General features: G+C 31.2%; 1 protein-coding gene across 1 annotated transcript in view; it reads right to left on the reverse strand.

Moving 5' to 3' along the window:
* The window catches only part of LOC131852863 (atrial natriuretic peptide receptor 1), a 56,422-nt gene extending 56,022 nt beyond the window's left edge, over window positions 1-400 (reverse strand). The window contains exon 1 of the mRNA XM_059203600.1: window positions 177-400. Coding sequence (XP_059059583.1) covers window positions 177-400 — 224 coding nt within the window. The remainder of the gene's footprint in view (window positions 1-176) is intronic.
* Window positions 401-13,390: the final 12,990 nt, after the last annotated feature.

Raw genomic sequence — 13,390 nt, forward strand, 5'->3', positions numbered from 1 at the left:
ATAAATAAAAAAACACCTTTTTCGACATGAAATAGATAGATGTATGCATAATTATTTGTTAATAATGTACTACTTTTTAATTAATTGTTATTGTAATTAATTTATAATTATAATTACTCACTTATTAATTATTTAACTACAAATACTAATTTACAACTTACTGAAGAACAACCTACCTTCCCTGCACCTTTTGGAGTTCAATTCCGTGATGCGCCAGGAACTTCTCGTTTACTTTCTCCAAAGCCAAATCAACAGCAGGGCCGCAGCGTTCCAGGTCAAACGGCGAGTCTAGTCGAGATGCCATCAACACACCTATTTTATAAACTGTCCGTTCGGACTGTATAGAACTGGATAATACGGGTATAAATAAAAACAAAAGTGATGTTTTCTTCAGATGCATCTTTTTTTTTTAATGTCCAATCGTTGCACTTAAACACTTATAAAATATGATTCTATAGGCACCTAAAACTATAATATTTGAATAAATTTAATTTACTATGGCATGTCGTATATAGTCTTTGTATAAATATAATATTGAATAATAGCATAAATAATGTAGATTATTTTAATAAAATTTTGTAATTACACTAAATACATACTTTTGCACAAAAAATAATTTAAATAACACTATTAAAACTGACATTGAACAGAATTTAATAAAGTAAATCTTTAAGTCGTTTAAAAAATCCTTAAAGATTATCGCAAACTTTACAAAGAAATAAAAAGGAGAAAATATCTAGTTGTTTAGTTTAAATAAATCTTGAATATTATTTTCATATTATCATTACTTTTTTTTATTAAACACAATTGCATGTCGTCTTAGTCTCAATTTCAAAAGACATTCAACAAGTAACTATATAAATATTATTTAGCAGTCTTTTAATTTTACACGGAGTTTCATACAAAATTACATTCGCAAGTCGATTTAACGAAAAATTTTATCGCGTCCGAAACGAACGGGCGTCCGCCTGAAAGTTCTTACAACACTGAGTGAGCTTACTGTCTCGTCATAAAGCTATATTCATGAAAACAGGGAATGGGATGAAGAAAACAGAGGGGAGGCAACAGGTCGTAGTTTCCCGCCATTTCTCTCTCATTAACCCTTAACGGAGCAACATCACTAAAATTAAATTTATATGAATAGGTACATTCGCCTTCAAACTTCCGGAGTTATCGATTTTCATGTCGCTGTTTGTTTAGGTTAATAAAGGGATGACCCTGTCTAATAAAGCAGGGACGATAGAACAATATATACCTAGTAAAAAGTAGTGCAATAGGTACTTTACTATCTTTTAAATCTATCTAATACATGAGAGAATAATATTAGTAAGTTAGTGTCCTATCTGCTATTGGATGTTTCACAATTAGCTCAAAACATATGTCGGTCATATTAAATGTAGCTGTTTAATTAAGTAATGCACTACACAATTTACCTTGATACAAGATTATGTTATCTGTGGTAGTACACCACAGATAACATAATATTACATAGTACTACGAAATGTATCACTAAAAAACTTATTAAAAACATATTAAGATTTACTTACCCAATCTCACCCGTCCTTACCGGAGGAGTGAAATTGTTCAAAAATTTTAAGAGTCGACAGAAACTGGAGTGAGACTGTTGTGTTAATTTTTGTAGCTCTACATAATAGAGTAATACACTATGTCCCTTAAAGCGCCCGAACCTAAACGAACGCCATGTAGATGGATAATACGCTAGAAACTTTTTATAGAGTAGTCAAACTTTATGATATTTTTTATTTCATAGTATGATATTACATACGTAGATGTAGCTGCATATAAATTTATAAAAATGTACCCTTAGTGTGAAAAGAAACTCCACCGGAAGCATAAATAAACAAAAACGAACATAAATAAAAATTAATTTAATTCAATATTTCCCATACTTATGTGTTAAAATATAGGTATTTGAAAACAACTTGAAGGGTTATGTTATTGTGGATAGGATTTCTTAGTTTCAATCAGTAAGGAAATGATAATTAATATAATATATACCATGATTATCCAATCCGTTATTTTCTTTCAAAGGATAATAAGATTTATCTCAAAGGTATATTGAAATAAAATAAAAATAGTATATATCACAGGAATTGTAGCTGTAACAACCTTGTACAAGATAAATAAAAGTAAACAAAAATAATGGACTGAAAAGGTAGACAGACATGCTTTTTACGACCAATTTTCTCAGCTATATAGAATAAAAAGTTTTGTTATGTAGTTACAGAACATGTAACCGCACTTCCTTCGAAATTAATAGAAAAAGATTTCAGCAATAAGATTTTAGATTTTGTCTCGCCTAACAGCTTGTATAAACTGTAAAGGTAAGCCGTTTGAAGGGTAATATTCGGCAATGAAATTACACGGAGGAATGACGTATTTCTCCACAGGAATATCAAAGAATAAGTCTCATATGACGATGTCCTTGGTGCCTAAATTTTCTATAGGCATTGATTACCACTGTCCATCAGATTGGTGGAACTTGTTTTTCATTCTGATAAAGTACTCGCTACTCCTAAATTAATAATAATAAACATGGACAATTCACACAGCTCCCTCTATTAGGTACCAAACAAAGCTGAGCTTGTATTGTTTTTTTTATGGATGACAATGGAATAGTGCACCCTCCTGCGTGAACGGTGTGCGCTGGCGGAGCACCAGTGGAGAATGATTAGATGAGCACTAGGTAAGGTTAGTTATCACCTCGTGGCAAGTTTACCATGAATTTATAACAATTTTTTTTCAGAGAAAATCACATGGAGGTTTATCTCACATGGTACATTGCTAGCAATGGGGTTACAAGTCCACATTACTAATAATCCCCTTCCCCCTAGCTTGTGTTGTTGTGTACTGGACAACTGATATAAATACGGAAGTACATTGTTTCCAAATACATACATAATGTACTGGTATCTGAAGCTTAGCCTAGTTTAGACACTACTGCGCTGGACTTGGTGTTAAATAGTTTTTAAGAACTACCTGCATTATATATACCTACTGGGTATAGAAACTTAGTAAAGTCCATTTTTTTAACTATTTTTTGCACAATAAACTTATTATTACTATATATAGACAACAGCCAGATCATTACAAACTACTCATGACTACAAATGTTTGTACAGTGCGCGGAATCGCACCCGCAATCATCGAAAGGTGTGCTAGAGCGCTAGACCACCGAGGCCGTCAAATTTGTTGACCATTTGTGTGTTTGTTTGTGGCAAAACTGTACAATGTTACAACTACGTAGCATATTACTTGTTAACCCATAAAGTTGTTTATATTTACCACAATTATAGATAAGTACCGCATTTTCGCGTAAAGGCCGGAAATCTCTTCATTTTACGACTCGTACGAATGTTTGTGACGCATGGTGCCGTCATTAAATTTCTGAAACACCGAAAGTGTAGGACATTAGAAGAGCGAGACGAATTGAACATAAATGCACGTACGCGGACGTCGTCAATTTCTTTATGACTTGTAAGTCCGTCTAAGTCCACTATGTTATTAACTAATATTTACTAAATTACACAGTAAGGCCAGACTTTTTTTATACTATGTAGGTGGCAGACATGCATATGGCCCATCTGATGGTAAACTGTTATCTTAGCCTATGGACGCCTGAAACACCAAGGGGGTCACGTGCGCGTTTCCGACCGTTAAGAAACCTTAATATACCCTTTATGAAGACTTTAATAACATAATATACTATATTGTATTAGTATCAATAATAGATAGTACATTTATATATCTACTTGCGTATCTACAATTATTTTATCTTGGATTCTTTCAAAAACTTTATCACGCCTAAATGTGGTTAATACAGATTTACGGGTATGAGATTAGGTACAAATGGTTCCGGAAAAACATTAAGGGAATAGATTTATAGTATGGTTAGAGATTATATATACCTATTATATAAGAACGGGTTAAATAGCGTTTACAAATAAAGCGTCTATTAAGTCGTAGGAGCGACGTTTTCTTGGTAATCACTAATCGACGGCCTCGGTGGTCTAGCGGTTTAACACACCGCTTTACTTGGATCCATCCAAGGGTTCGATTCCTCACAAGTTGCAAACATGTATACATTGTAGTCATGATTATTTGTATCGGTCTGGATGTTTTCTATGTATATTATGTATGTATTTACTAATAAATGTCTTTATGTATTCTATTAGTCGTCTGCAATAAGTTCTGCTTAGATTGGGATTAAGATGACGCTGTGTAAAAAAATCGTAACATATAATTATACTATAAAATATATATTATTTAGAGAGATTCACGAAACTAATACGAAATAATGTTTAGGTTAATAATTAGGGGCTGATTACATTAAGCAATACTATGTACTAATAAATAAAATATGCATTTCGAAACATGACATTTATTCAACAAAATTTCTACACACTGCTTACAATTTTTGCATAAAATATAAATACAAATATGAAAAGGTACTATTTGGTGTTATAAATTATTACACATAACAAAATAGGTACACATTTTTATAAATATATATGGACCAAAAACAAAAATTAAAATTTAAACGTACAATTTTTTGTATACATAAAAAACACGTAATATTGATTCTTTCATTATTATTGTTCAAACCACCTACATAGGGCAATAATATACTCTCTTATAAAGTCTCTAATCTATAGAATATATTAATTAAACATTAAAATTTAAATACATTTTGTAAGCGTCGATTTCTTACGTACTGACTACGGTACGGAACAACTAGGTACCTAACTAATCGGTGTGCGCCGGTAAAAATCTTTATTTCGACGACTATAACGCCTATAAATAACCTGGTCATCTGCAATGAAACTTAACTCGTCTACATTGATAACAAACTCGTCTGCAGAAAAACCAAAACTCATCCACAGTAATAACTAACTCGTCTAAATGTGTAACAAACTCGTTTGCAATAAAATCCAAAACTCGTCAACAAAAATAACGAAGCTGTAATTTACAATTACAACTATTATGTTATTATAAATACAGATTTTAAATGCATAACTAGAACTAAATGCATCTCCGGAAAAAAAAGTGATTCTGTGACGGTGGAAATATAGCTGTGCTTATAATAGCACAATATGTTAAAACACATCAGTTCGAAGCATAAAGCTGTATTCATCGAAATGTCATCTACTTTAAAAATTATAATGTATATAAATTTCCAATCCACTAGTAATCACATATAAACTTATGACGGTTTTATCCACTCTAAAATTTTAGCATTAATTCCGGGAAAATCATAGATTTTCCGCTCCGTCACAAGTCTGTCTGAAATTAAGAAACAACGCAAAAACGCAATCAGCCAAGCTACTGGATTATTTTAACTTTCTTGCACAAAATATAGCAGACACAATTCTTAATGTTACCTTGTAAATATTAATACAGAAATTATATAAAACTAATAATACATCAAATATTTAAACAATTTTACATACAGAGGACCAGGTTTACGTATAGGTTAATCTAATAACGTTTTAGTATATTATAATAATATTAACATAATATTTAATAAATGTATAAACTGAACAAGTCTATTCCATCGACTACTTAACTATCTTTAATATTACAGACGCGCCGTTTTAATAACGTAAATATTTTCAATAAATTTTATAACCGCTAAAAATATGAACAAATATGTTTTATTAAATATTGGTTACATTAAAAAAATGTTAAAGCTTACTCACGAATGGGGTTTTTACGGGGTATTTACGGCTCGTGTACAATAATGGTTCTGCCACATTGTGACCGGGACAGAACAACAAAAGGACGCTATAGAGAAGTTTACATTTAACATACATACCAGCGCCGGTACCAACGTCTCGATGACGCAAACATTCCTCATATACTTTGATAGATTACAACCACGGACATTGGCAAATATTTTATTTATTTATTGGCATCAAATCTAAGCGATTACATTGATTAATGTCGTCATAGTCCGCACACAAAGTGACGACGCCCTAAAACACACAAATTAAAAAAACAACAACTGTCTGAATAATTTTTCAAGTACAGGGGACCAATGAACGTGTTTTACTTGATGATGAGTGACTGAAAATCGCCAATAAGCACGCATATCACCAGAACGATTACAAATTTTACTGATCTGGCAAATCATGATGCTCTTTTCCTGAACGTTTCAATGTACGTCTATTTGTTTGACTACGTGTTTGCATAACGAGTATGTAAGGCATTCAATACACTGTTTAGTACCAAAGTGGCAAACAAGCTTTCACCACATCTGATGGTATATGATGTCACAAAAGTGTAATGTATGCAGACGAAAATAGGTCGCAAATAACATACAGATTTTCGGAAATACTGCATTTTCGAATACAAAAACAAAATAAAAGGAATCGGCCCCGATGTTTACATTTTTGATTGATCACTCCATATCTACCATAATTTTATATAGATTGATTCAAACTTCTTTTCGAATTTCCCCTTCTTTTAACCACCTAATCTTCAGTTTTAGTGATTATTCTTCTTATTTATATGATTGATGTCTTCTGCGTAACATTATTTTAAACAACACTTCAAATCGCTTATTTCCGAAATGCGTAATAATATTTTTTTTTTCTCAGCTTTTGCTGGTTTTCTCCACACTATTATTATTATTATTATTACGTATATCGCAAGTTACCACCATCTCGTGAGGTAGATTTAAACTAATAACTCCAAATAATTATAAAATATATTTGTCAATACTCAAATATATTTTATAATTATTTGGCGAGAAATTAACGAGAAAATAAAATTCATCACAGTAACAAAAAAAGAATACTAAATAATGTATCAATAGTCATGGTACACGAGCATATCCGAACAATTTCCATACAAATCTAAAACTCCACATCGGTATAAAAACATTCATTACACCAATGATCTAAAGCGGCGCAAAAATTCACGACATAGCTTCTATTCGGTCATGGAATTGCAGGTACACTGCCGATACAGAAAACAATCCGAATTTCCGATTACACGTCCAAATTAAAGGAAATCATAGGTACTTATAAATTTATCGACCTATCACTAATGTTTGGCGCGCACACGCCAGTTATATCTACGAACACGGGCATACCCAGGGAGGCGTGTAGGGGAGAGCCCCTAAGGAAGCTGTTCAACCCCTTAAAACTGTATGTTACAATATACTATAGAATAAATTTTGAAAAATCCACATCCCTGTTTGAATAAATCTGATTCCTAAAAGGCAAGAAAACTGACCTCCCCTTAGTCGAGAACCTTCTCGACTCAGCTGGGTACACCCACGTCTACGAACTTAGGCCATTCACTTAACAAGGTCACTGGAACGAATGATTCTAGAAAACAACGAGGATTGGTTCCGATACCTAATACTACACACATTACCTATACACAGCGCTGATTCTACTAGTAAACTGAAAGCGAACTTATTGTCAACCGTTTACCGAAATGTAAGCTTACAATTAAGTTTTAAAACAATCTAAAAAGAAATATACCGGTAGAAATATGTCATATTATGAATTTAATTAATTCAATGATAATGGAATTATTGTAATCATATGCAAGTATCGAATATCAACTACGTACATACAATATTTACTACCCGATTAAAAATGAATAGTACTTAGGATATAAATATATTACAAGCACTATAAACAAGAAACTTGTACAACGGCAAATAAAACTTATTTTTCTATTAACCTGAAAGTATATGAGTGAGTAATAAATAATTTACACTTTTTTTAATAAATGTTGCTTATTTTGTCCAAGTCTAAATGTCATGTAAAAAAAAAGAACCACAAGAAGTATAGCTAATTAAGGCCGGTCAGAAACATACATATTTTCGTAATGAAGTTGACTTAATGAATCAAGATCTAAAAGACCACAGCCTGGAGTTCAGGCGTTGTCTCAGAGAAACATGAGAGAACGCACGTGGTCTCTTTCTAACTTACAAGCGAACGAGCAAGACAATAATATACTGCGATATTAATTACATAATAATATACAATTATTTATTGCAAACTATGCTATATGAACAGGTGGACTATCTCCAAACAGAAGAGATTTCATCCAAATAGCGGTATAGTAAATGGTGGTGAATAATAGAATAATAGAATATTTATTTAACCCTAATTGTATTATATGAATCTTAATAAAAACATTTATTGCGTAGTTACATCATTTGTACTCGAACGATCACTTCCTAATTAACGAGAGCTGATTTTAGACTGCGATATTATTTGGCCCCAAACCTCCGTGTTGTTTACTAGTGAATCATCGCAGGTCATGTTATGATAAACATCTACAATTATAACAACTATAAAAAACAATAATGACTAGATTTAAAACCTATAGTGATAGTACTAAATCGTTACACTATATATTGATGGCTAATTTCATTTTACACACATCCATCAGATGGCACTGATGTTTGAGAATGTTGAAAATATCAAACAAAATTTTATAAGGACGACTACATTTTTGAAATCGAATAGAAAATGTTATTCATAAAATTTTACATAGTGCAGAAGTAGTTACAATATAGAAAAAGTTAGTAATATATAATGACACCGATTATCGCCCTCTATTGTATAAAATATGAATTAAATATAAACATTATTGTTCAATATCATATAATATACAAATTTTATCTGCAATTTGTTTAGTGTACACATATAATGATGGGAAAGTGCTGAATTATTTTTTATTAAATACTCAATGTCAACTTAACAATACTAGAATCTAATACAAAATCCATTTTATTGATTACAGTGTTTCATTCTATTTTCTCAAATTAAAAATAAAATACGGAAAGAAATGACAAAACGACACAATAGCTAAAATATTGCAGCGCTCACCCATCCAGACACAATGTTACGGTTAATTTTATTACTGCCATTCGCGATATTTTTGAATAATTAAAATGTCACCATATTAATAAATGTTCATTTCCAATCAATCTGAACCTTATTACAATAAGATACAATAGACATTTTTAGGTATGTGTTGACGTTTCAAGGTCAAAAAACTTTTATTGATAATAATATTCACTTTACAATCGCTTATAGTTGTAGAATATGGTGACACAATTTATAGTATAATCGGTTAGCATCATTTAACTCAGTGTATTGAACAGTAGTGTCAATATTTCCTTTGCATCAAACTTAAACTGTACCGTCCTATTATATACTTAATGGCGTACAAATTAAGGTCTATATTAGATAGTTGCCCTGATCAGGGCGAAGTAGGCGTTACACGCCGCTCGCGGCAAAGCTCAGTTTGCTTAAGAATACTTTAAATGATTAATACCCTAGTTTGACACTGTCTTATTGCGCTGATTGGTAAAACATAAAGCATGATTCAGAGTTACTCTCAGAGCTAAAGCGCAGTTACATTATTTTATTAAAAAATTTCAACATTCGCTTATTTATACAATAGTCCCTTTGTTATAACTACGTAGTCAAGCCTATGCCTCACCTGATTTAAACTAATAACATACTATTTTACAAACCGTACTGTTGGTCAATGTTTTTGAATTAGGACAAGCCATAAATAATCACTTCTTTGAGTACATTTATAGCTAGATTCAGCGCTCCATGCTGCAAATGCGTTTAACTTGTGCAAGCATCGATGCTACATTGCATCGATTACATACATTTATTGATCATCAATATTACTTGTAAAACTAGGTATATCATCACTAACATGTCTGTAAATTTATGGAACGAATCGCGTCGAACGTAAATATTTTTAAAGCATCTAAATCATGCTTCACGCTTACACAGCGATTAATTTGTTGCGACGAGAACGAATAATTGGCCAGCAAGTTTCTTTGAATTGTCAAGAGTTGTCATATAATATGTCTTAAATATACTTGTATCGTGTTCGTTGAACCATGACTCTATTCACTGTATTCACATACATGTGTTGGTCAGCACAATATAACGTTGCTCGAGCAATTTCATACTTTACAAAGCTATAACCAACTTTATTAATATAGTACTAAGTTTAAATCACACTTGAACTATTGTTAACAATGTAATATCAACAGATATACGCATATATTGTATTAGAACTGATGTTACTTCATTACTGTCGTTACTATTGATCGATTCAATACTAATCATGATTTATTTTTTAATTACAGTATTGTAATACATTACGAATTCATCAATTACGTAAATTTGAAATAGATAATATGCATTACAGTACAAAGCTATGGGAAAACAATCAGTACATAAAAATGCTAATAAATACAGGGTAACAAGGCCCTCAATGAAGGAACCTATTTCTAAAAATAAAAATGGAGTAGAAATTTGAAATAAATGTTTTAAACATACTACAGTCACGTGATGAATTTCAAAACGTATTTTCAGATTTGTACTTGTTTTTTTAGTGAAAAAGCTTCAGTTTTGTTCAGTATTCTACTTTTGGCTTAATACACCGTTTACTATTAAACCTGTACATCGCATTGTGAATAGACTTTCAATAACTTTAATAATTATTCACATTTATAATAGTATAAAATTGCACAAGCAAATGTCAGTTTCTTCCGAGTTAAGCGCCAACTAATCGTCCTCCCGCAACGGAACCGAACACAAACCTTACACTGCGTTAACTACACTAAAATTTGTGCGTATCGACCTATTATTACAATACAACATCCATACACACGCCAGTCACACGACATTTACGATACTCGTTTACATGTACCAACTTACTAATTAACATATAAATATATTTTATCATTTATATACTTATTGCTGTCTCTGTCACACAGATTAAGAGAAGAGCTCGATAGATCTCACTTAGATTACATTGTACTCCGAGGTTGGCTATATTCAATTAAATTACACAAACTCATATATAGGTAACTTAACTGAAAATATACTTTGGTTGTAACTAAAGTATGGCTTTTCGTATATACAACTATATGGAATTTAATCTAATATATACTCTATACGCTGTAAAAGTCAAGCTCTCGTGAGCAAGCCTCGGATTGACTGCATATACATTATAGAGAACAGCATGCCCGCATGCTGAAGAGAGCACAAATGAATTCAACATATTGAATATTAAAATAGCTTTACAAATATAAACTGCAAATTTGAACGTTATTATTTTGAAAGAAGTCAATAAATACACTCATAAAGCTAATAATAACCAATTCCACACATGACGTTGTGTGAGAATATGATATAACACAAGACATTGCTAAAAAAATCCAGTCTTAAAACTAAAGGCGCAGAAAAATAACCCAAATACAACTTAATGTGGTCGACGTTAAGTCCTATTTGGGCTATTTATAGCTTTTTATTTTCAGATATAATATGTTGCCTCAACTTCAAGCTACATAAGGAAGGTGTTACATGAATAGCGACTCAGCTACAGAACATACTATATCTACCATATATAATCGTGTACAATCTAAATATTTAAACTCTAAAGTAAACAATAACCAATGGTTCAACGTATAGCATATGTTTAAATAATTTATAATTATATTTACTTATTGCTCTCACGGGTTCCATATCGCGGAAGACATGCTTCTAAGCCATAAAATGAGGCCAGATACACACCATCATAGACAATTAGGCTTCATTTGGAATTACAGAACAACTTAAATATAGCTGTATACATGAAAACTATAGGAACACTATAGGAATACATTTCTAAATAGTTTAGGTTCTTGCTACCTACAATACGTACATTGTTAGTACATTATTATTCGAAACTATTGGAACTAAATGTCATAGACAAATCGGTCCTTTCAAACAATTGGAACAGAAATATAACAGTAATTCTCTAAGGCATGCATGAGAATGAATAAGACAGCATATCGCTGTCTCGTTCTATCTCCTGTCTGCGGTAGTGAAAAGGTATATACTAATAGATACACCCCTTCTCTATGGAACGAGCGATGTGTATATTTATACAAATCAATGGATTGACACACGCGCGTATAATACTATATTCAAAACGAAGCATCTGCAAATACCGAGAAATATCAAGAGATTTTGTTACAAAACAAATTCAGATAGATCATTTAAATAATATTTTTATCTACATAGAATACTATAAATATTGCATTTATAATAATTGAAGACATTACAAGTTTTATCTCCAATAACTCTCGAAATTGTTTCAAATAGAATTCGTAACCATCTACATTTGAAATATTAATTTATAATAAGAATGCAAACAATCAACTGTTGTATAAATTATAGGAATCTCTGAAGATATTCTAAGAAGATATTCTGGAAGTATAGACAATTGAAGTTGTAGCTAAGCTAATAGTATAATAAATACAAAAAATATCAGTCTGATATCAAATACATAGAAACATGATATAGGCCTAGATTAGATTGGCGAAAAACAGACAATGGTTCTAATTATGAATACAATAAAATAAGTAACTTAAAACCAAATGGATTTTGCAATTATAACTCAAAATTAGAACTATTTGACTTTTAAATACGTAGAGTACTCAATATAAAAGATATATTTATAGAACTTATCTTTCTATTGGCTCATAAGTAATCTGTATTAATCATACACAAATCAAATAAAAAGATGATTATGTTGCAACTCTATTTGATTTTAAATTTCTTAGTTAGTACCTTATTATTACTTTTTAAAGTTTATGTAGAGGACCAAGACACCAAGATTTCATAGTCGAAACGTATGGAAATGCGGATTTTGACTAATATATTTACAGACAAACATTTCCATATTGCATATTTCTTATAACTCAAGTATAAAATACAATTTAACAGCATCAACTTGAGGTAGAGGAAGGTAGGACGCACCTATCTACATACAACTAGGGTTGCCAACTGCAGTTATCAGTAATAATATTTAATGCTCTATAGATACATAAAACACACGTTCTCATAACTATAAAGTTTTTAAAAATATAATTTTTTTAGGACCTTTAACGAGACAGTCAGTACTGCTCGCGTTACCATCGAGTGACGTTTACTAGAAATCTATTTCATGTAATCATGTCGGTCTCAAAGAACAAGTGGAACAAAATATTAAAAATAAATGTAAATAAACATTTCTTTTCCCTAAAATACTTTGTCTCTTTCATAATACTAGACACATAAATTGCATTAAAAAGTTGGCTACCCTAGACACAACGTATTACGTACTTACACTCACATTCGATGGCGCAGCAAAGCTTCACATATAATACAAGTAATTCACACTATATTTCGCCAATTCATACTTAATACTTAGACAATAAGGTCCATATATTAGTTATAGGTACTTGTGGTTAATCTCGTCAATATTTTTTATAAATTAACATAACTATTTACTAATAAAAATTATAGACATTAAAAATCTCGAAAACATTCTAAATATAATG

This window comes from Achroia grisella, unplaced genomic scaffold (genome assembly GCF_030625045.1).
Source record: "Achroia grisella isolate CSIRO2021 unplaced genomic scaffold, CSIRO_AGI_Agris_v1 utg869, whole genome shotgun sequence".
Classification (NCBI taxonomy): domain Eukaryota; kingdom Metazoa; phylum Arthropoda; class Insecta; order Lepidoptera; family Pyralidae; genus Achroia; species Achroia grisella.